At 51.1% G+C, this 20,566-nt stretch overlaps 10 protein-coding genes across 10 annotated transcripts; 4 read left to right on the top strand and 6 right to left on the bottom strand.

Moving 5' to 3' along the window:
* Positions 1–7: 7 nt before the first annotated feature.
* Positions 8–1,116, bottom strand: ASPVEDRAFT_45689 (uncharacterized protein). The gene is made up of 4 exons (XM_040813364.1): positions 978–1,116; positions 704–916; positions 485–643; positions 8–426 (listed from the first exon to the last, which is right to left on the bottom strand). Exons 1-4 carry the CDS (start codon positions 1,038–1,040, stop codon positions 274–276), a joined length of 588 nt encoding a protein of 195 aa, XP_040672049.1. The 5' UTR covers positions 1,041–1,116; the 3' UTR covers positions 8–273.
* Positions 1,117–2,797: 1,681 nt separating this feature from the next.
* ASPVEDRAFT_87596 (sulfotransferase family protein) lies at positions 2,798–3,727 on the top strand (the record flags this gene model as incomplete). Its single annotated transcript, XM_040818102.1, has 2 exons — positions 2,798–3,450; positions 3,499–3,727. 2 exons carry the CDS (start codon positions 2,798–2,800, stop codon positions 3,725–3,727), a joined length of 882 nt encoding a protein of 293 aa, XP_040672048.1.
* A 452-nt stretch (positions 3,728–4,179) lies between these two features.
* On the top strand, positions 4,180–5,063 carry ASPVEDRAFT_154349 (uncharacterized protein; the record flags this gene model as incomplete). The annotated part of the gene is made up of 3 exons (XM_040808405.1): positions 4,180–4,213; positions 4,267–4,509; positions 4,570–5,063. The coding sequence occupies 3 exons, from the start codon at positions 4,180–4,182 to the stop codon at positions 5,061–5,063; spliced, it is 771 nt and encodes a 256-aa protein (XP_040672047.1).
* Positions 5,064–5,275: 212 nt separating this feature from the next.
* ASPVEDRAFT_45687 (glycoside hydrolase 5 family protein) lies at positions 5,276–6,896 on the top strand. Its single transcript, XM_040813363.1, has 4 exons — positions 5,276–5,672; positions 5,722–5,857; positions 5,919–6,372; positions 6,421–6,896. Exons 1-4 carry the CDS (start codon positions 5,427–5,429, stop codon positions 6,761–6,763), a joined length of 1,179 nt encoding a protein of 392 aa, XP_040672046.1. The 5' UTR covers positions 5,276–5,426; the 3' UTR covers positions 6,764–6,896.
* ASPVEDRAFT_317494 (uncharacterized protein) lies at positions 6,696–7,663 on the bottom strand. Its single transcript, XM_040810523.1, has 2 exons — positions 7,597–7,663; positions 6,696–7,518 (listed from the first exon to the last, which is right to left on the bottom strand). Exon 2 carries the CDS (start codon positions 7,361–7,363, stop codon positions 6,983–6,985), a length of 381 nt encoding a protein of 126 aa, XP_040672045.1. The 5' UTR covers positions 7,364–7,518; positions 7,597–7,663; the 3' UTR covers positions 6,696–6,982.
* ASPVEDRAFT_45686 (uncharacterized protein) lies at positions 7,628–10,002 on the bottom strand. Its single transcript, XM_040813362.1, has 4 exons — positions 8,957–10,002; positions 8,630–8,874; positions 8,119–8,560; positions 7,628–8,054 (listed from the first exon to the last, which is right to left on the bottom strand). The coding sequence occupies exons 1-4, from the start codon at positions 9,518–9,520 to the stop codon at positions 7,887–7,889; spliced, it is 1,419 nt and encodes a 472-aa protein (XP_040672044.1). The 5' UTR covers positions 9,521–10,002; the 3' UTR covers positions 7,628–7,886.
* Positions 9,771–10,674, bottom strand: ASPVEDRAFT_139625 (uncharacterized protein; the record flags this gene model as incomplete). Its single annotated transcript, XM_040807594.1, has 3 exons — positions 9,771–10,007; positions 10,057–10,299; positions 10,384–10,674. 3 exons carry the CDS (start codon positions 10,672–10,674, stop codon positions 9,771–9,773), a joined length of 771 nt encoding a protein of 256 aa, XP_040672043.1.
* Positions 10,675–14,613: 3,939 nt separating this feature from the next.
* ASPVEDRAFT_87589 (putative Na/H antiporter) lies at positions 14,614–16,587 on the top strand (the record flags this gene model as incomplete). Its single annotated transcript, XM_040818097.1, has 5 exons — positions 14,614–14,731; positions 14,778–15,451; positions 15,503–15,585; positions 15,634–16,042; positions 16,102–16,587. The coding sequence occupies 5 exons, from the start codon at positions 14,614–14,616 to the stop codon at positions 16,585–16,587; spliced, it is 1,770 nt and encodes a 589-aa protein (XP_040672042.1).
* Positions 16,588–17,003: 416 nt separating this feature from the next.
* ASPVEDRAFT_45683 (class I SAM-dependent methyltransferase) lies at positions 17,004–18,322 on the bottom strand. Its single transcript, XM_040813361.1, has one exon. The coding sequence runs from the start codon at positions 18,062–18,064 to the stop codon at positions 17,258–17,260; it is 807 nt and encodes a 268-aa protein (XP_040672041.1). The 5' UTR covers positions 18,065–18,322; the 3' UTR covers positions 17,004–17,257.
* A 56-nt stretch (positions 18,323–18,378) lies between these two features.
* ASPVEDRAFT_55955 (cytochrome P450) lies at positions 18,379–20,318 on the bottom strand (the record flags this gene model as incomplete). The annotated part of the gene is made up of 7 exons (XM_040815139.1): positions 18,379–18,684; positions 18,740–19,060; positions 19,113–19,386; positions 19,437–19,552; positions 19,602–19,746; positions 19,818–20,061; positions 20,123–20,318. 7 exons carry the CDS (start codon positions 20,316–20,318, stop codon positions 18,379–18,381), a joined length of 1,602 nt encoding a protein of 533 aa, XP_040672040.1.
* Positions 20,319–20,566: the final 248 nt, after the last annotated feature.

Genomic DNA, 20,566 nt, shown 5'->3' with positions numbered 1-20,566 from the left:
TGTACTGTTAGAAGTTAAATGTAGATATATTGCCAAGTGTTGATATATAGTCAGGCAATTGAGCGTATAGCTACTACCATAGTGCTACGCTTGGAAGGATTTTTGATATTGCAACTGATCAATACGCCAGATTAAACTAGATATAGAAGGTTATATTTTCCAACTATAATCCCGCCTTGATCAAATAACCAGTCCTTTCTGAACATTCTCCATTCCAATGTATCCTTCCTTTCTGATGGTTACGATGCTGAGTCTGCCATGAGTATTCCTCATCTAGATAGTGCCATCCTCCTTCGACACAATTCCCTCGTCACGTTTCAGGCCTGTCTCTGAGACTATTTTCATCAATTTATTAACAACATCCCCCTTGATTGGGAGCTGACGTTTCTGGACGTTGGCGGCGTCCTCGCCGGTGGGCTCGACGTCCTGGACCAGCAAGCATATCAGTATCCCGTCTTAACGAAGGGAAAGGTGCCTGTCTTACCGCGGCCACTGTTGCCTCAATGCTCTCGTCACGACGGACCTTCGCACCGCCGCCGCCGCCTCCAATTCCACCTGCCAACCCGGCTACGACTGGTACTACGGCCGACAGAACCTCTGTGCCGAGGGGCGAAGCCTCACGCCGCTCAATCTGCTTGTTGGTCTAGATAGTCCAGTCCTATCAGCTATTTTCCAGCGTGCAATGGAGGTTATTGGTATATACCGTTGATTTTAGGCTCTCCTCCCGACGGACCTTTCCACCGCCGCCTAGGGATCCCCCTACGGGAAGTTTTTTTGTAAGGTCATCGAGAAGAGGCAAACCGCTTCCCTCAATGGCACTACCCAGTATGCCGGGTTTCGCGCCTAACCAACCGTCTATAGGTCCGCCTCCTTGAGGGCCACGTCGATCGAGACCGCTGCTTACCGGGGTATCAGACTGGATGGTGGATTAGCGTCGATATATGTGATCCAAGGGGAAAACATCCGATATATCTTACCGACTGAATCGGAGCAGCGACGGCAGCAGCGGCGATGCCGAGAACGATAGTGGCGAGCTTCATGGTTGCGTAAGTATACGGGCGATGTAAGCGATGGAAGACGAAAAGTGTCGACAGGGACGAGAAATGAGTTGCGGATGAAGAATGTCAGGGTGGAGGACGGGGTGGGTTTAAATGCTACTCTGCGCTCCTTGCTGTCCACGGGGTTGACCATGTCAACTCAAACGTCCCACTCCTGCTTTCACATACTTTGGCTAGCCACCACGAAGTCCACTCCTTGGTGTGTCTCCTGCAGACCAACCAGCATGACGAACGAGGCCCCTTCGCCGCCGCCAGGGGCCGAGATATGGAGATCATCGTTTCGCATAGCAGGAGGCATGCAAGGGGTGCCATCACTTGGGAACCGTCGTACCTTGCACTTGCACCTGGACAAAAGCTGAAAAGATAGTAAAGGGCAGAAAGGGTAGATCGTGGTGCTAACCCGCTCTCCGCAATATGATAGACCACATGTCAATCGTATCTTGATGTTAATACAGCGTACAGCAGCGCATCCACCAAGTCCTGCCATCGCCAAACCAAACCCAATTAAAACGATTGACGCGTCCCACATGTTTTCTCCCGTCATGAATGCAGATGGGATCCCTGCTGGAGAGCTCTGCACACACGCTATTTCCACAAATGCAAGGGCAGAAACTTAACAACATGCCGAGAGATCACGACACGGCTGCCTGTGTTGTTGACAGTTCGTTTCAGGCTTCTCTCCACCAGTACTTTGACCCTAAAAGGGCTTAGCTTCTGGTATATTCATGGTGCATGTGGGTTGCCCTGCATGACGAAGTGGCTGGTCTCAAGAAGGGGTATAATCCTCGCGACCAGAACAACTTTCACAGGCAAGGGCCGAGAACTCTATAGGAAATGCCCTTAACACCAACTTTATTTCTATTCATCTAATGCTATTGGTGCAAAATGCACGGCTATTGGCGATTGCGTGTCCACAGCCGATCGATCTACGTGTCAACCACCATATAGCTCGAATAGGCTCGAGGTCGAGCAGCTACTCTGCTTCGTTATCGTGCTTTACCGTTAAAGGCGAATACGCTGAATATTCTCGTACGTCTCATGCATTCTAATGGTGTTGGAGTTTTTTTTAGGAACAAAGCTCCCATTGCCGCTACAATAGCCCTAACAGACTCAATCAAGCACCAAAATTCTCATCATATTGAAAGTCATCGACCTCGTTGAACGTCAATTATTATGCATACCAGCACAATTAGACTATTTGCTGTATCATCTCGGGGTATCATATTGGGCACTGCTGAGGCAGCGATTCTCCTATTGCATATTAGAGGCGGTACTTGCGAGACGGAAACCCCAGTATACAGATGACGACATAACGGGCACAATCCTTTTCATATGAGTCTGCCAACCCTGCCTGTCCGAATTGAAATTCCATTAAATATCTACCAAGGCCACTAAACTAGTGGCACCTGAGTGTCAACCGATGAATATAGCCCAAACACCGGTGCACTTGGCACACGAACCACCAAACCTCGACGTGGAGTCGAGACAGCGAGCACGAATAAAATCAATTTCCGCACCTGTCAAATAGGAGGATCTCCGCTCTAGGGCTGATGGAAGGCCGAAACGGCGCACCGTTATACCTAGCCTGGACGACGTTCTTTTTAGTGCTTGAGTCCAAGCGCCGGATAAGCCATTATAAGCTGCCACGTTCCCTGAAAACATGACCACAATCGCAGCAGCATAACATCACTTCTACTAGAATCCCGGCGAGGTTTGCTTCATCCCTTAGGGTTACCGCCATGGATCTTCTAGAAAGAACAATCTACCACGTCCCCGACCCCCCACGGCAGACGCGCGAGCGACCCATGAGAGTCCTCGCTCTGGGGTTCTCCCGCTCAGGAACCGAGTCTCTCTCTCGCGCTCTGCAGACTCTAGGCCACGAGCACGTCTTCCATGGCTGGCACGTCTGGCAGTCCCGGCCCATGCTGTGGCGCGCATGGGCAAAGCTCATCCGGCGCAAGTACGGGTCCGACGGGACGGTCCCCGGAGACTCTGGCTTAACTCGCGACGACTTCGACGAGTACATCGGGCAGTTCGAGGCCGTGACGGATCTCCCCTGGCCGACGTTCGCGCGCGAGATGATCGCTGCGTATCCCGAGGCGCAAGTGATTCTGAATCGGCGGGGTGATGTGGACGCTTGGTATAGGAGTTACTGTACCGTTCTGAAGCCTTTGACCTCGGGGCTGTTTTATCATGTTTTCCCCTGGTTCCAGGCGGATCTGTACTGGACTAGGGCTTTTGTGGATGAGTTGCTCAAGCCGTATTTCTATGGGTCGTGGGAGAGGCATGGGAAGTGGGTGTATGAGGAGCATAGTGCTATGGTTCGTGGCCTGGTACCTGGGGATAATTTGCTGGAGTGGAGTGTTGAAGAGGGCTGGGAGCCTTTGTGCCAGTACGTATTATATGGTTGGGACTGTTCTGCTGCTGCTGACAACCTCAGGTTCCTGGATAAGGAGACGCCAAGGGAAGAATTCCCATCTGGTAATACGCCGGAGTATCTCAAGGCGGCATACGAGGTTGATCTACGCCCTCTGCTTGTACGAGCGCAACGCAATATTGCGATCTCGGTGGGCTGTCTATGCGTGATTGGGGCTTTGCTTGTCAAGCGGCCCAACATCAGCTGGGATATCATTAAGAAAGTGGATTTCCAAGCGTATTTGAGAAATTAAAGTTGTACCACTGGGAATGTATAATATGTGAAACTATCCTGTGTTATTGGTTGTTTCATATTATGAACTGTGACGAGCAACCTCGGTGGTTGAAGAAATTGTGATATCATTGGATGCCAGCGTAGACCGTGAAGATGACAATAAATGAGTAGGTGTAGCAATCAACGAGTCATTAACAGTGAGGGTTATATCACCAGTTGACTCCAAAGCTATATAGCGTGTAATCTAGACGTAAATTCGTTGATTGATGGAACAAGTGGCCCCTTACACGTCGGACACTGGTTAGACAGCCCTATAAGCCCCAGGTTAACAGTGAATACAAAGCTGCGAGTATAAATGTCCAAAGCTCCCTGGGCTGACTCTGTTCATTTATCGCCGTTAAGTTCCCTTCCGGTGATTCCCCTCCTCAGCTTCCAACAGTTACCCATTCTACAGGGAATACAGTATCCGACATGGACCTCAAAGGCGCCCATGTCCTCATCACCGGTGAGTCCGCTGCTCTCACTGCCCTTCAGAACCTCCACTCACAATCCCTACAGGCGGCACTCAAGGTGTGGGCGAGGCTCTCGTAACGTACTTTCTAGCGCAAGGAGCAGAAGTCTCCTACTGCGCACCTACAGTCAGCAACACCGAATTCAGCGAGTTCCACAACTCCCTACCCAACACCAACACCGCGCGCGCCGTCGGCACTGCATTAGACATGCTGGACATAGAGGCTGTAGAGGACTGGGTCATGGATTCAGTGCGTCGAGTCGGCAGGCTTGATCTGGTTATTGCCAAAGGTACACCCCTCCCAATACAGCAGTCATCCCAGTCTCAGCGCGTAACTAATAGGAAAACAGCATCGGACATGCAGATGGACGAAGAACGTACCGATACCCAAATCCAGTTGCCGTCCACATTGGCCGCTGAGATCCTGAGCCTTAGAAAGCTCATCCGCGCCACAGCGCCGCACCTGGCGAACGCTCCGCAAGCATCCATCGTAATTCTGGGCTCATTCATAACCCGCAAGCTCTCCCGTCCCCCACCGGTATCGTTCAGCCTCAGAAGGGCCACGCAGCTACAGCGTGCTCATGATCTGATTGAGCACCTAGGAGCCAAGGGGATCCGGGTTACTGCGATCTCATCAGGGTCGATTCTGGGGGTTTATAGCAGGCGACAGCAGTTTTCGGGAACACTGCCTGAGCGTGAGGTGGAAGAGAGGCTTGGGGAGCTAGGTAATGTGAATGAGCTTGTGAAGTCTGTGGCGCTGCTGTTGTCCGATCCCGCCGCGTGGCCGGATGCTGGTAGCCACTGTTTGGTTGATGGGGATATTCAAATTGTTACGCGGATCTAGCTTGGTCTTGATAATAATACAGCCTATCTATATACATTACCTTCTATCGTTTGTCGATTGTTCTATTCTACTCCCGTAGCCCTAACTCCGAATAGCCTCAGCCGTTCCTCTTCGGGAAGTCCGCCGCTCCCAAACGAGCTAGGCCGGGCCCCAGCTTCTTGATATTAATTTATTGATCATGATCTAATATCCCCGCTAGATCTCAGTGGATAGCCGTCAAAAATTTCCTTAAAAGCCATATTGGATTAATATAGATCTCTTGGCTAGATTAAATCTCGTAAACCGATGGCGGGGAATGTCTATTTAAATACTGAGCGGACGAAGCATTGACCTGGCCAGCCTCAAACTAATCATCTATACACGATGAAGTTCCCCCAGGCTATTCTTCTCTCTCTAATTGGGACACTTCCCAGTCTTCTCACCGCAAGCCCTACATCCAAAACTCCATCGGCGTTATCTACCCGTGGCCATGAGCACATCCCCCAGACAGTTGGACGACACTTCGAAATAAACGGCAAAGTCCAATACTTCGCAGGGACAAACTGCTGGTGGCTCGGGAATCTTCTCAACGATTTCGAGGTGGAACTGGCCATTTCCCAAATTGCTGACGTATGTCCATCAACTACATCCTAGGAAATGTCTTTACTTACAGCTCTAGACCGGCTACAAAGTCGTCCGAACATGGGGCTTCTTCGGCGTAAACGACCCGACCAACCCCGGTCAGCCGGTATACTACCAAGTCTTGAATCAGTCCTTGTACGAGGGTGGGCTTGGTATTAACTACGGCCCGAATGGTGAGCATCCCCGATACTTACGATGCAGGATAGCATGAACTGACGATATGGATGTTAACAGGAATCTCCCGCCTCGACACCGTCGTCTCCCTCGCCGAGAAATACAACCTCAAGCTCGTCCTCGCCCTAATGAACAACTGGGATGATTTTGGGGGAATAAACATCTACAGCGCGGCATTTGGCAGTAACGCCACGAGTTGGTATACAAACCCACACAGCCAGAGCGCATATCGACGGTATATCGAGTTTATTGTCAACCGGTACAAGCACTCGCCTGCGATTTTCGCATGGGAGTTGGGTAATGAGCCAAGGTGTAAGGGGTGCGATACTGGGGTTATTTATGAATGGGCGAAGGGGGTGAGTTCGTTTATTAAGCGGTTGGATGGACGGCATATGGTTACCCTTGGAGATGAGGGCTGGCTGTGTCCACCTGAGGGGGATGGGACGTATGCATACGACTGTTCGGAGGGTGTGGATTTTGTGCGGAATTTGGAAATTGAGACTTTGGACTATGGGTATTTCTCCCTCTACTCCGACGAGGTGATATTCTAACAACTATGCAGTACTTTCCATCTCTATCCCGAGTCCTGGGGATATGAGTACGCCTGGGGCAGCGAGTGGGTGCGCCAGCATGATGCCATCGGCAAGAGATTCGGCAAGCCTGTGGTCTTTGAGGAATATGGGACGCCGCTTAATCATACGCAGCTTGAGCGACCATGGCAGTTGACGACGTTGAAGGAGACGCAGGTGGCAGCGGACTTTATCTGGCAGTTTGGGACTGTGCTTCCTATTGAAGGAACCAGATGGGGGGATGTCAATTCGATATACTATGGGACGGAGGAGTATGAGGTCCTTGGGTTCCAGCATGCAGAGGAGATGCTTGCAAAGCGTGTTAAATATCATTAACCCTGAACTGGGCTGCTAAATAAACGCCAACCAAGCCCGCTCTATAATATTCCTCGCCTTCTTCTGCGGCCACCAAATTGCATCCAACTCTGCCTTCCCTGTAAACAGATCGGCTTCTTCAGGTTAAATCCACAGGATATGTTTAAGCACTTTCCAAAACAGAAAGAAGCCAAAGAATATCGGAAACCCAATATAAGACGTAATAAACCCTGGCGTATTCTACCCACCAGCAATATAGTCGAACCCGCTAAAGAATACGACCATGCACAGGTACTCCAGCGTGCAATACGTCAAGTACGGCTGAAGTGGGAATGAGAATGGGAGAGAAGCCCGGTTGACTTTCTGCGCTTCTAATGCAGCGTGAAAATGCATATATGCGATACAGATCGAGATCCAGGTGGATAGTGTTGAAACCGTGGTTAGTTTCTGGAACCACTGGAAGGCCACGCTGGAGCTGGAACCTATTGACATGAACGTGAAGAAGGAGATGGACGTGGTAGCCAGTAAAGCCCATATGGGAATTCCTCTGTTGGTGCACCGGAGGAAGAGCTTCGGTGCTTGGTTATTCTGCGCCAGGGCATAGAGGTAGCGCGTACCCATAAAGACATAGGAGTTGCCAGCTGAAACACTAAAAGCAGGTTCTGTGAGTCGGTTACATCTGCTGTGCTACATTTGCACTCGTGAGGCCTTGCGCATAATGATATTAATCCGTACAATATCATGCTGAGGGCCGATAGATCTCCAGCCTTCATTGACTTTGACTCCTGTCAGCCTGTTGGGCATCGGCTGCAGTATTTGGGAACGGAGGGGTGGTATGAAAAGCTGTTTTATACCTCTAAGAAGGATCATGACCTATATGCGCTGGGTAAATTGAGGGAGTTGATTTAGGGTCCCAAGTGATTGATGTTATCCTCCTCTGTGGCTGACCTTCTGCTACGGGTGGATACTTAGGTGACCACTATACAGATTTAAAAGGTAGTAAACAAACATTTTCTTCGCAAGTATTTGGCTTCGGTTTTTATATACTCACTATCTTTCTTTATCCATATTAGCCGTTACGACGTAGGATGCTGTCTTCTATTGTCTTCTTTATCCGCTCACGCAGCTCAATCTTCGTGCGAGACTATAGCCTCGTGAATATCTTCCTGTTCATCATCAACCGAACAGCCAAAATCAGGCCTGCACTCGCCAGCGTCAAAGACCCAGCATAGAAGAACGCAGGCCGAAAAGCCACAAGCCCTGCTTCAGCACCACCATACGCTTCGAGTAGATATCCGGCAATCGGCGAGCCCTAGCCAATATTAGGAGATCTTCATCCAAATTCTGATAGCATATGTAGGTGGCTTTTTACTCACCAAGAAATATCCAAATGTCCAACTCGTCGTCAAAACCGACATAACACTAGCCAACTCGCCATCCCCAAACACCGCGCCCACAACCACCGGCATGAGACTGAAGAAACCCCCCGAACCAACACCATTCAGGATCGCAAAGAAGATGAGCAGGCCCAAGGAATTCGCAAACGGCCACAGCGCCATCGCCGTGATCCCGATTACCATCAACGAGGCGAACATGCTATTCAATGGGCCGAGGACAGTGTCCGCGCCGAATCCCATTCCAATACGACCCAGAGCGGAGGCAAGATTCCAGGCTGCAAGAATGAATGCGGCTGTTTGGCTGGAGAGGCCGACGGAGGTTATGTACAGTGGCAGCAAAAATGGAGGTACAAACAGCGGAAATGTAGCGATTGTACCCATGGCCAGCATGATGAGGAACTTGAGGCTGCGGAACAGGGACCTATATCCCTATTCAATTAGCACCCTGATCCATACCTTGAGTGGCTCGTGAGTAAAAGGCAAGACTGACCACTTCATAGTCGCAACCGCGCGTTCCCTTCCCGCCGGCGCCTTGAGGAAATATGCCGCCGGGAGACAGATAGCCCACGACGCTCCGCCGAGAATCTTCAATGCCGTTTCGAGACCTGTCGCGCTAATGAGTTTCTCCAGCGTAAGTGCAATAATAGCAGAGCCGATTCCTGCACCGCCGTAGACGACACCCGTTGCGAGTCCGCGCCGTTTCTTGAACCATAGCGATGGGGCCGTTGCTGCGGGCTGCCACGTATTAGCAAACCTCAGTTCTTACCAATAATTAGGAGGAGGGGATAATAGGTTAAGATGATAATAGGTAATGTACCAGGAAAAGCAAAGCAGACCCAACACCAAATAAAAACCCTTGCGTGACAAACATCGCAGGGACAGACTTAGTCGCCCACCCCGCCGTGAACTCGCCCAAGCCGAGAAATATCCCACCAAGAAAAGCAGTATATCTGTACCCGACTGCCCTGATAACACGAGCAACAAGCGTCCCAGTTAATGGAGAGATCGCGGCGCCGACGGATCCGATGAAAGACAGTGTTGATACGCTTGCGAGATGAGACTCTGCTAGGTGCAGCTGCACGATCCCGTAGGAATAGATGAGGCCTAGGAAGACGAAGAATATTGCCGAGCCGGCGGCTACGACGGGCCAGCCTTCTTTTGTGTCCCATTTTGGTTCTGTGCTGGTTTCGTATGGTGTTGCTGCTGTGGATTCTGGTTCTGGTTGTGTTTGTGTTTCTGGGTGTCGGGCGCGCAGCTCGGTGGCGCTGGTGTTTGCGACCATTTCGAAATGGATTGTCTCGGTACTGGCTAGATGGGATTGCATGGTTGAAACTTCCAGTAGTGTTGAAGAAGTGTTGAGCTTGGGGTCGATAAATTTCATCTGGTGAGTCAGAGTTGGAGACTGCGGGGAATCAACTACAGCCAAGATGAAATCAGTTCATTCTTGGTTACATTTAATGCTGCTCGAAAACTTCTGGCTTTCCATGTTCAGACTTGCCAACAATCAACACATCTGGGTAGACTGGTCCAATAACACCGGGTACAAACAAATGAAAGCCACTGTCAATGGCGGACTACTGTACAAAATAGAGCACGCAGAGAAATAACCACGGCAATACAACCACTCGCCTTTAATTGACCGGGTCGTGGAGGTACTGCACCCAGCTCTGAGTCTCACCGACTCCAGGGCCCGGATTCTGGTGACGTGGTGATAGGTATCCGTCCTCAAAGTAATCCTGGATGATCACGTTCGGATATTTCTCGCAATACCCACGAACGATCTCCTCGATGGGTTTGAGAGCCTGATCCTCGGGGAGCGGATCCAACATGTCGTTCACCTTTACAAGAGGTCTCTTCTGTTCCTCACGCTGGTACTTGTTAGTATCGAACCATATGTGCGTCCCGGTGGGAGCATACCAGCATATACTTCGCGCGAAGCTCCCTAATCTTAGCTGCATTCGCCCAGGCATCCGTTTTGTGGGTCAAACTGATGCACCATCTCCCGTAGGACTTCCAGCTCCACCATGTGCCGTTAACCTCCAAGAAGTCCAGCATCTCAGGGGTGCCATGACGGCATGTAAAACCATGGAAGATCAGCTTTAGGGTTTCGTCGTTGATCAGCCTTGCCGTCATTCCCATTTTCAGCATGGCGCCAACGACCTCCTTCTTGTCTTCTGCAACGGCAGTCAAGAGGGCGCGGATACCGTGGTCAGCGAAGCTTTTGGAGGTACGGTGGAAAAGCACAAGAATCCCTACGTGCCCCATTCGAATGGCCATGTCGAGAGCATAGCCACCGTACTTGAGGTTCATCATGGGGGTGGCTCCCTGGCGCATGAGAGCAGCGACGCCGCGAAGGTCGTTGCGCATAATAGCAACCCACATTCTGTAGCTCAGTTTTGCTTCTTCCGACGGTCCCTCGTTGCTTGCGTCGCTGACGGTGAGGGTAGATCCGCCAGGGGTAGCCTCAGGCGCAGAGATTCCGGGGAATACAAAGACATTTTGAGGAGCATCTTTGGCGATGCTAATGTTAGTCATGTCAGCGTCAGTGATGCCAGTGTTGGTGATTCCAGCGTTGATGACCCCAGCGTTAGGGATACCAGCGTTAGGGATACCAACGTTAGTGATACCAGTGTTGGTGATTCCAACGTCGGGTATGCCAGCGTTGGTACTACCAGCGACAGTGATGCCAGCGTCGGATTCGTGGGCACCACTAGGTCCAGCACTTCCGTGCCCACCCATACCGACATGACCAGAGACGCTGCCGAATTGACCGTTGGCTCCAGAGGCATCAGTAAACATAGAGTTATTGGTTACACTAGATGTAGCAGTGTAACCAGCGCCATCAGCGGAAGGGTTTGCCGAAAAATCAGTGGCGCCCAAACCAGTATCAACCTGGGATAGAATGTCTTCCATACTAGTGCCCAACGAAGCATTGATTTCAGCAAACATCTTATCGAAGATGTTTCCCTCTCCGATATCAGACATGATGGCGTGCCTCATCAGTCATCTGTGTCAGCTATCGGTCGTAACAAGATCCAGAAGGATATAACACTTACTTGGTAGATCTGAAGCTGGGCACTGCACGCTTTGTATACCAAAGACCCTGTTCCTGGCAAATATGACACCACAATCTATCCTGTGTTAGATGCTGACTGGCGAGGCCTGGACTTCTCTTACAGTCTCGTTCCAGTGATTCTAAAAAGGCATGCAGTGAAGTGAAAGGGTAACCAAGCTGGTGATATCAAGCGAGATCAGATAGCAAATGCCAATTGACACACTTCGACCAACAACGGAAAGACTTCAGGGAGGGGATATCGTTCAAGCACATTCTTCCATGGGATGTTTTGAAAAATTCGATTGTTGTGTTCGACGACATAAGCAGGCGTGAATGGGTATCATGCGTGATGATGTCGCGAGCAGAATCACTCGTCTACTGTCCCGGGCCATGATCCATCATTCACAACTCAGAGTTAGATATCACCAGAGCAATAGCCTCGAGCCTTTTATTGGAAGCTGTAATATTCAACTACATGTTGCAAGCACAATATCCGGGCAGGAGTCGTCATTTTCTTGGTGCAACCCAGGTCGACAAGCGACATTTCTCTCCTGGAGTCCTCATCAGTAGGATAAATATCCAATTCAAGCGCGAATCTTTTCTACTAACCCGGTACTCAGATGAGCCATTTTCTCAGTTGAGCCGGTTTCCTCTCATTGTCAATCACCGTCGTCTTCTATAGACCAAGCGGAATCACCTCGATCCAACGAACGGCGATTTAGGAGCCCCGATAAAAAGAAGCCATCTCTGACTGCTGAACTTGTACTTGATGAATACTAGAAACTCCATCATGCCAGCCTCAGCAGTACGTATTGGAGAGTTGCGATGCCATCGTGGGATGGGAGTGGATCAAACGCCTGGGTACGCAGATGTAGACGACTGCTCTCGGAGCAATTGACCTCACTTCCATTGATGTTTTATTGGATATTAGGCGCATGAGTAAACGGGGAAATGGACGATCTGGGCCCGTAATATGGTAGGAGTGCGAAGATTGAAAGAGGGGAAGAACAGAAGAGGGGTCACTATCACAGCGATATATATTGACTACTCTCCGCTTTCTAAATCACCAGTTCACTTTTCAGAGCAGCAGAATAAACCAAAGAGACGGTTGGATTGCAGGTGGCACAAAGCATAGACCGCATCTACTCGAGTCGTTTGACTTTGTTGAGCTGCTGACCGCAAATCGGCATCCGCAGAGCACACCCCCCATTGAGTGCTTGTCTCCAGGGAACCTCCACCCCTCCACCCCGACTTTTCTTCTCTTTCTTCCACCAGCGACCTCTGGAATCCTCTCCCTCTGTCGTCTTTCTTCCAACTCCGTCTATCAATCTGTCCTAGTTTTCCTCCGTCGCCAGTCAAAACGCGTCTCCATTGCTTCCCACCGCAGCTGGGACCCAGGGGTTCCCTCGTCCACCGCTGCAGGCCAGCAAACCTTGCCATCCCTCGATTCTCCCTTTGCCGAGATATAAACACCATCTGGCCTCGTCTGCCTGCTCCTCCAATCCTCCCGTCCGTCTCAAATCATTCGTCTCCGTGTCCGACGACCAAAAATCTCCCCGCACAATCCCCGCGCGACGTCATGAGCGACAACACACCCTCCCCGACTTCCGGTCCCGCGACAAAACCGTCAATATCACCGCCTCCCACCGCAGGCACAAAACGAAAGAGAGGCGCTGCTGGAAAATACTACGCCGTGAAGGTTGGATACCAGCCGGGTGTTTACTATGAGTGGAAGGACTGTTTGGCCCAGGTGACGGGTTTCAAAGGCGCCGTTTGTGAGTGATTCATTTGCAACACAAAAGGCACTCGTCTTTTTTTTCTATTCTTTCTACTCGCGCCAGATTCCAATATTCCAGTCAATTAACGGATCTATCTTCATCTTTCAGTCCAGGGCTTTCCAACTATCGAAGAAGCGAATGCTTTTCTCACCGGTGCGAAACTTCCGTCGCGAGGCGCGTCGCCGCTCAGCGCGGAGCCCACAAGATTCTACGCGATCCAACGAGGCCATAGACCAGGGGTTTACACCAACTGGGCCCATGCGCAGGATCAGATCAAGGGATTTCAGAAACCTCGGTATAAAAAGTTTGCGACGAGAGAGGAGGCGGAGGAGTTCGTAAAACTCGGCGGGCAGGCGGTTCAATTTGGGACGTCAGAAACGACATTACCCGGAGCCCCGGGATTGACAAAAGATCAACAAGGTTCTACAGTTGAGCCTGGCGAAGGTCCTTTACCACCAGGTGCGGAGGATGGGTTTGATCCGAATCTTCTTCTCGATCCGAAGACTGGCAAAGTTGTCTACAGGACGAATGAGCAAAAGGCCGCCACAAAGACACTACATAAGGGACCACCGGGAATGCTGCGGATCTACACTGATGGGAGCTCGTTGAAGAATGGAAGAACACAGGCTGCGGCCGGCGTCGGGGTGTACTTTGGGCCGGGCGACTCTCGGTTTGTCTACCTCAACGTACTGACGGTTTAAGAGTATACCTACTGACGTCCCCTCTCCCAGCAGAAATGTCTCCGAGCCGCTTAAAGGCAACCGCCAAACGAATCAACGAGCCGAGTTAACAGCGATCCTGCGCGGCCTCGACATCGCCCCGCGACATCGAGACGTGACCGTGGTCACTGACAGCCAGTACGCAATTAACTGTGTTACGGTATGGTTCCAGAAGTGGAGGTCCAACGACTGGTTGACCGCGGACAAGAAACCGGTGGAAAACAAGGACCTTGTGGAAGCAATTTTGAGCAAGATTGAGGAGCGTACGGAACTCCGGGTCAAGACCCTATTCGAATGGGTCAAAGGACATGCTACGGATCCTGGGAACCAGGCGGCGGACCGTCTTGCGGTGAATGGGGCGCACCAGGGCGTCGCAGGTCAGTCTCGTGGAGATGTCAAGGGCATGGAGGATGAGCTGTAGTTTAGACGGCTGGAAGTATGTCGGTCGTGATTGTCTCCGCTTATTCAATAAAATGCTGCGGGATATCTGAATATACATTTGAATGTAGTATGATGTGCGTAGAGTTACAACAGGGACAATTGTTTCAGGGTCCATGGTCGACTGGAGCCCTGGAGAAGACTGGTTATCCCCGATTGGGCGATCTCCGGCCAAGCTCGTCTTGTCAAAGCTTCGCAATCCGAACTTTTCTCTTCTTCATCTCCCACTGCCATCGCTCGCCAGATATCATCGCCTGTATCTGCATCTTCCAATAGCTAGCGAGATCTCATGAGACAAAGCTTGGTTCTCGAATATTCAAAACTCTGGTTCCTTACTATGGTTGAATAACACACAGTGAAACTCCTTCCGAATCGACCCCCACCTTAAGTAAGTCCTGTATAATGCGACCAAAACTATTTTACTAACAAGGACCCTTCAGTACTCTGTATTTACGGGCTTATCTGCAGGTGACATTCTGCAGCCATGCCGACTTTATCTTTGATCGACTTCAACATCGTTTGTGCGACGCTTGGCGGGTTCGTCTCCATCTTCGGGTTGGTCTCGTACCTGTTCAAGGAGAGATTCTACCTATCCGAAGCATGTGCGTACGCCCCATCGAAACCGCTTTCAGATACTAACCAAACCAGTAATCTCCCTACTGGCCGGGGTGATATTCTCTCCCCACGCCGCAAACTTCATCCGACCACTCGACTATGCGCTCGGCACAGAGCAAAACCTCGACCAGATCACGCTCTGCTTCACCAGACTCGTCCTGGGCGTCCAGCTAGTCCTTGCCGGCGTCCAGCTGCCGAAGCGGTACCTGCAAATCGAATGGCGGAGCCTCTCGCTACTTCTTGGTCCCGGCATGACTGCAATGTGGATGTGCAGCGCCCTCGTGATCTGGGCCCTCGTGCCTAATTTTTCGTTCCTGCATGCCCTTGCTGTTGGCGCCTGTGTTACGCCAACAGACCCTGTGCTGTCCAACTCTATCGTCAAGGGCAAGTTCGCTGATAAGAATGTGCCCCAGCCACTGCAGCGAATTATCATTGCCGAGTCCGGTGCGAATGATGGACTGGGTTATCCGTTTCTTTTCTTTGCGATCTACCTGATTCAGTATACAGGTATGGGCGGGGAGGGGTTTAGCGGGGGTGCTGGGAAAGCCATGGGCTTGTGGTTTTATGAGACTTGGGCTTATACGATCCTGCTGAGTGTCGGGTATGGAGTCACTGTTGGTTGGATCTCTAGGGAAATGCTTCACTGGGCGGAGGAGAAGCGCTATGTTGACCGCGAGAGTTTTCTCGTCTTTGCCATTGCGCTTGCGGTATGATCCGAAGCCAGCTCAGAGGGATACGGACTAAGCTAACTGTCGCAGCTCTTTATCGTAGGAACCTGCGGGCTTATCGGAACAGACGACCTACTCGCTTGTTTTGTCGCAGGCAACGTCTTTACCCAAGAGTATGCCCTATATCCTCTCCCAACATGCCTAAAGCTAACTTGCTAAAGCGACTGGTTCCGCCTCGAAACAATGGACGACTCCCTCCAGCCCACAATTGACATGCTCCTCAACCTGGCAGTCTTTATGTGGTTCGGTGCCGTCTGTCCCTGGTCGCTGTTCCTGAACAACAATGTAATCCCACTCTACCGCCTCGTCTTTCTAGGAGTCCTGATCCTCCTCGTCCGCCGCTTGCCTATCATCTTCGCCATGCACAAGTACATCGACCAAATTGAGAGCCTCTTCCAGACATCCTTCGTCGGTTTCTTCGGTCCTATCGGCGTTGGTGCGATCTTCTACCTCTCTGTTAGCCGCGAGTACCTCCATAAGATCACCGTCGATGGTAAGGTCCGCGAGGATGCGCAGCAGGTATCTGATGCGATTGAGGTTATTGTGTGGTTCCTTGTTATTTGCAGCATTGTAAGTCCCATCCTTAAAAACAAACGAAAGAAAGAAAAGAAGCTAATTGTTTATGATAGGTGGTGCACGGCCTCTCCATTCCGTTCGCAAAAGCAGGCTACCACCTCCCGCGCACCATCTCGGCCGCAATAAGCACCAGCACAACAGCAGAACTAGAGCCCGCCCCGCTGGCGTCGAACGTGCCCACACATAGCACGGCCACGCCGCACGGGAATACTGAATTAACCAGTCGACGGACGAGAAGGCATGGTGCCGAAACTCTACCTGCATCTGCAACGACAACTCCAGGTTCTGGCTCTGGCTCTGCATCCGATTCTGGATGGATGCCGAAAGGTGGAGTGCTGCCAAGGTACTCGCATTCATATTCGCGTACACCCGAGCCTGTAGCTTTCCAGATCGGTCGGAGCGTTGCGAGGACCATGTCTCCGTCTTCTGAGGCACAGCTTGGATCGGGGGGTGGGGAGGAGCCTTCGAGGCCGGTGAATTTGGTTTTGAAGGCGGCGGCTGCGGATGGGGAGGATGTCGATAGAGTGAGGACTGCTTAGGCGTGGCGTATGTATACTTGAACCGTCTCGCCTTTTAGTCATGGACCTCTATACTCCTGGTATAGGGGGTCAGCCGAAGTGTCAAGAAGAAGATAGGCATTACTGTAAATATCTTTGAACAGGGGAGACCGCAAGTGGTATACCAATGCTTATGCGGTCTCTCATTCTATACCAAGGGGGATATTCAAATGTGTGATAGAGACAATCGAGAGCCGAAGATACGACTTTGTCTCAGATATCTATTCAAATTCCAGAATTTATTGAATTCCCACTCCTGAAAGAGATGCACTTGCTCCCAGAGCCTAAAAATGCAGTGGCTGCACGTCAGTGTCCAATCAGTCTACGGCCTCCAGCACGGACCTTCGTAAGATATTGGCAGTTTCCAACCTCTGCCTGTGCCTAAAATGGCAATGCCCCGCAGTTACAGCAGATCGACAGTTCTGTCTCCTTGCCTTTGGGCTGGCCTTAAAGTTAGGCGAGAGCCACTAATCGTACCAGGCGAGCCTGGCATATACCGGTTGTATGACAGTGTCAATAACAAGCCAAGTAAATACCAGCCTGGAGGAACATGCCGTCGCTGGTGGTCCTTTTTATTAAGACAAGTTATAGCCATGGTATGGTCGGTTCTATAGGAATGCCATTTCGTCCACATCAGTATACACATACTCGTCTACTTCCGACAAACAATCTCAGCACTCGGAATCGAGAACCAAGCTGCCTCTTCCTCCCTCCACTGCCTCCAAGCCTCCGATATCTCCTCCAATTCCTGGGTAGTTGCCAGCCCATTCTCAACTGCTCCCTTTGCAAACGCCGACTTGACCACTCTATCCTGCCACGTCTCACTCCACCACTTGACCTCCTCAGGCTTCGCAAAACACCACGAGCTCACCGTATTCTCCACCTCACCGAACCCGGTGCGCCTCGCCCACATATACAAATGCCGCCCCGCATTCGGCTCCCCCCCATTCTTCCTCGCAACCTGGTCATACAGAGCCTGCCACTTCCTCAACGCAGGTAACTCAGGATACCACATGAAAGCCGCATAATCAGCCTCTCTTGCAGCAACAATCCCACCCTGCCGACAAACGCGCCTCATCTCCTTCAACACCGCCACAGGGTCCCGCACATGCTGCAGAACCTGGTGGCAGAACACAACATCAAAGCTCCCGTCTTCATAAGCAAGTGCATTAGCGTCGCCGGTCACAAAGTCGATGTTCGTGATGTTCCGCGAGGCTGCGAGTTGCTGCGCTGCGGGGAGAACGTCGCCCACCATGTCTAGCCCTGTGATGTGGCCGTTGGGGACGTAGGTTGCGAGATCTGCGGTAATTGTGCCGGGTCCGCACCCGATGTCTAGAATCTTCATGTGTGGTTCTAGATGTGGGAGGAGGAATTTGGCTGAGTTGAGCGCTGTGCGTTGCCCGTGGGAGCGTAGGACTGAGGCGTGGTGCCCGTGGGTGTAGGTTGCTGTTTCGGACATCTTCTCTTCTCTTATTACTGGAAGTCTGGTAGGGAAAGGTATGTTTAGAGTTGATAAGATGTAGAGTCTGACTGGATGATCTGTTGTATCTGTTGTTGTTATATAGGCAGATGGGCACGGCCGATATCGGCGCTGATCTCCCCGCGACGAGTATTAACAGCCAATCTGTATAACAAACCTATTTATAGTTGGAGTATTGACGTTACTAAGAGTGCAAGCTCATTGGACAAGGTAAATCTATATCAACACTCTACCCACATACCCTACCCCCCTTAAGTACCAGGCAGTACAACCAACCTCTATCTATATCTATACTAAGAATCACCCCCCACCACCCTAACAACACCCTCATGCCTCGGCACAAGCTGGATGCGAAACGGCTTAGGAGACCTCCCCGACAGCCCCTCATACTCCTTTAAATCAATCGGCTCGCCCGGAATCTCACGCATATCAAACGCCCAGAGCACCCGCGAGATAACAAGGAAGAGCCCACGCTCGGCGACCATAATCCCAGGGCACACTCGTCGCCCGATACCGAAGACCCAGTGGTCGCGCTGCATGGGGTCTGGCGTTTTGGCGCTTTCCGAGGAGCTAAGGGGGTCGTTTATATACCGTTCGGGCTATAAATGTATTAATATCTTGGTTTGATATTTTATTAATGGATAGGATACGTACGTCGAATTCATACGGGTTCGGGTGACGCATAGGGTCACGCTGCATTGTCCATGTATTCAGGACGACTACTGTGTCCTTAGGGATGAAGTGGTCGCCGTACACGAAGTTTTCGCTGGTTGAATGTGGAGTGCTCAGCCATAGAGGGCTCCTGAAGCGTCCGACTTCTTTGATTATGGCGCGGCAGTAGGGCAGGTTCTTTTCGTCGTCGTTGGTAGGAAGACGGCCACGGCCAACTACGCGGTCGAGCTCGGCCTGGGCTTTTTTCTGGATCTCCGGATATGCTGGTATTATTGCGAAGAACCATTGCATTATGGCGGCGGTCTAGCACAGATGTTAGAAACAGACGGTAGAGATTGGTGGAGATGCAGAATACCGTCTCGACACCCCCTATCATGAAAGCAGAGACGAGCATGGCTGCGTCTAGATCATCCAAATCTTCTTTCTCGCGACACTCGACTAGACTCCTGGCGAGACACCTGGGGACATCAACTCCTTGCTGCAGTTTCTGGTCAATCTCCGTAAGCAGCCCGCCGTATGTTTCCACCAGGCCGCAGTGGAGTCTCTTTGCGCGTCTCTGCATGGCACTGGGGAAGGCTTGAAGAACGGGAATAAAGTCCACGAGGTTAGATACTGGGCCAGTACAGTTCCTAGATCAATCATCAACACGGTATACCTTGCAAAATTGAACGGCACGCACACAAACTCCTTGTTAAGCTCCGCGCCGCGCTTCACAATCGGATGGTCGATTCCTTCAAAGCGGGCACCGAATGTGATTTCGGCCATGACGCTGAATGCACAGCAACTGGCGTGAGGCTGGCTGGGTGAGCATAAGCCTTAACGAGGGTTACTGTATATCACATACCTGGGGACTGACGGGCACCAATCCCTGTTGACCCTCATCCAGCATATCTTTGATGAGAGCCCTCGACTTGCGCTCCATCATCGGGGCGTACGTACTTACAGCGCGTGGAATCAGCCAGTTGTTGGCAAGACGGCGGTGCTTGCGCCTGATATCAAACAAGTTGCGATGTCAACGAGGCCATCCTTTCAAAGGTGTTGAGTGGGACAGTTCACGCACCATCGGTCGTTATATGGATTTGAGACAACACCACGAAAGCCAAAGACTGTCTGGCCCTTGATATAGGTTTCCCTTCGCGAAGAGAATACCGTGCCATTCGTAACCATCAGGTCTTTGGCTACTTTTGGGTCGGATATTATGACGAACAGTTGGCTGCCTATCCAGATGGAATAGAGTCCGCCGTATTTATGGGCCCATTTGTCTAGCGTGAGCTCGGGGAATTTGGTCAAAGATAGAAAGCAACCTGAATAAAACTGTTAGTCGGATATGATGTATGGTGATGCGGAGGGTAAGCAATAGCATACCCAGGATAGGAAGGCCCCTGGGCCCTTTTGGGATTCTGCTGCCTCTGGCACCCTTAAGTGGTCGGTTATACAAGATATAGATGGCCAGAACAAGCACTGCTGCAAGTGGCCAAAAGGTTTTGGGGTCGTCTGGGGGTATAATCGGCAATTGTATACTTGCAAAAGATGCACCCGCAAGAGTCGTGTTTTGATACATGCTCGGCTGCATATGCTTACAGGGAATCGAGTAAGCTGCAAATTTTATAGATACATATTGAGCATCTCCGTATATATAGGGGATTCCTTAGGACAGGGATCCGGGTCAATCTCCCACATCCGGAAACACCGAGGCCTTTCGACAAGGCTTCATGAATCAGGCGTGATCATCAGCCAGCCCTAGCCATGCAGTCTGATTAAAAAGGATACAGTATCTGCCTGATTCAAGCCACATCACAATGCATGCGA

Source organism: Aspergillus versicolor, assembly GCF_001890125.1.
Source record: "Aspergillus versicolor CBS 583.65 unplaced genomic scaffold ASPVEscaffold_10, whole genome shotgun sequence".
Lineage (NCBI taxonomy): Eukaryota > Fungi > Ascomycota > Eurotiomycetes > Eurotiales > Aspergillaceae > Aspergillus > Aspergillus versicolor.
This window is presented reverse-complemented; position numbering and strand designations above follow the sequence as displayed.

What these genes read in the sequence shown, in the direction of transcription:
- ASPVEDRAFT_45689 (XM_040813364.1), bottom strand. Translation starts at nt 1,040, where the DNA reads ATGAAGCTCGCCACTATCGTTCTCGGCATCGCCGCTGCTGCCGTCGCT. An exon ending in TCGCTGCTCCGATTCAGTCG is followed by an intron (nt 917 to 977) that starts GTAAGATATATC and finishes TCCACCATCCAG; the next exon opens with TCTGATACCCCGGTAAGCAG. An exon ending in AGGAGAGCCTAAAATCAACG is followed by an intron (nt 644 to 703) that starts GTATATACCAAT and finishes TGGACTATCTAG; the next exon opens with ACCAACAAGCAGATTGAGCG.
- ASPVEDRAFT_45687 (XM_040813363.1), top strand. Translation starts at nt 5,427, where the DNA reads ATGAAGTTCCCCCAGGCTATTCTTCTCTCTCTAATTGGGACACTTCCC. An exon ending in CCATTTCCCAAATTGCTGAC is followed by an intron (nt 5,673 to 5,721) that starts GTATGTCCATCA and finishes TTACAGCTCTAG; the next exon opens with ACCGGCTACAAAGTCGTCCG. An exon ending in ATTGAGACTTTGGACTATGG is followed by an intron (nt 6,373 to 6,420) that starts GTATTTCTCCCT and finishes ACAACTATGCAG; the next exon opens with TACTTTCCATCTCTATCCCG.
- ASPVEDRAFT_317494 (XM_040810523.1), bottom strand. Translation starts at nt 7,363, where the DNA reads ATGGGTACGCGCTACCTCTATGCCCTGGCGCAGAATAACCAAGCACCG.
- ASPVEDRAFT_45686 (XM_040813362.1), bottom strand. Translation starts at nt 9,520, where the DNA reads ATGAAATTTATCGACCCCAAGCTCAACACTTCTTCAACACTACTGGAA. An exon ending in GGTCTGCTTTGCTTTTCCTG is followed by an intron (nt 8,875 to 8,956) that starts GTACATTACCTA and finishes AATACGTGGCAG; the next exon opens with CCCGCAGCAACGGCCCCATC. An exon ending in GGACATTTGGATATTTCTTG is followed by an intron (nt 8,055 to 8,118) that starts GTGAGTAAAAAG and finishes AATATTGGCTAG; the next exon opens with GGCTCGCCGATTGCCGGATA.
- ASPVEDRAFT_45683 (XM_040813361.1), bottom strand. Translation starts at nt 18,064, where the DNA reads ATGTCCGAAACAGCAACCTACACCCACGGGCACCACGCCTCAGTCCTA.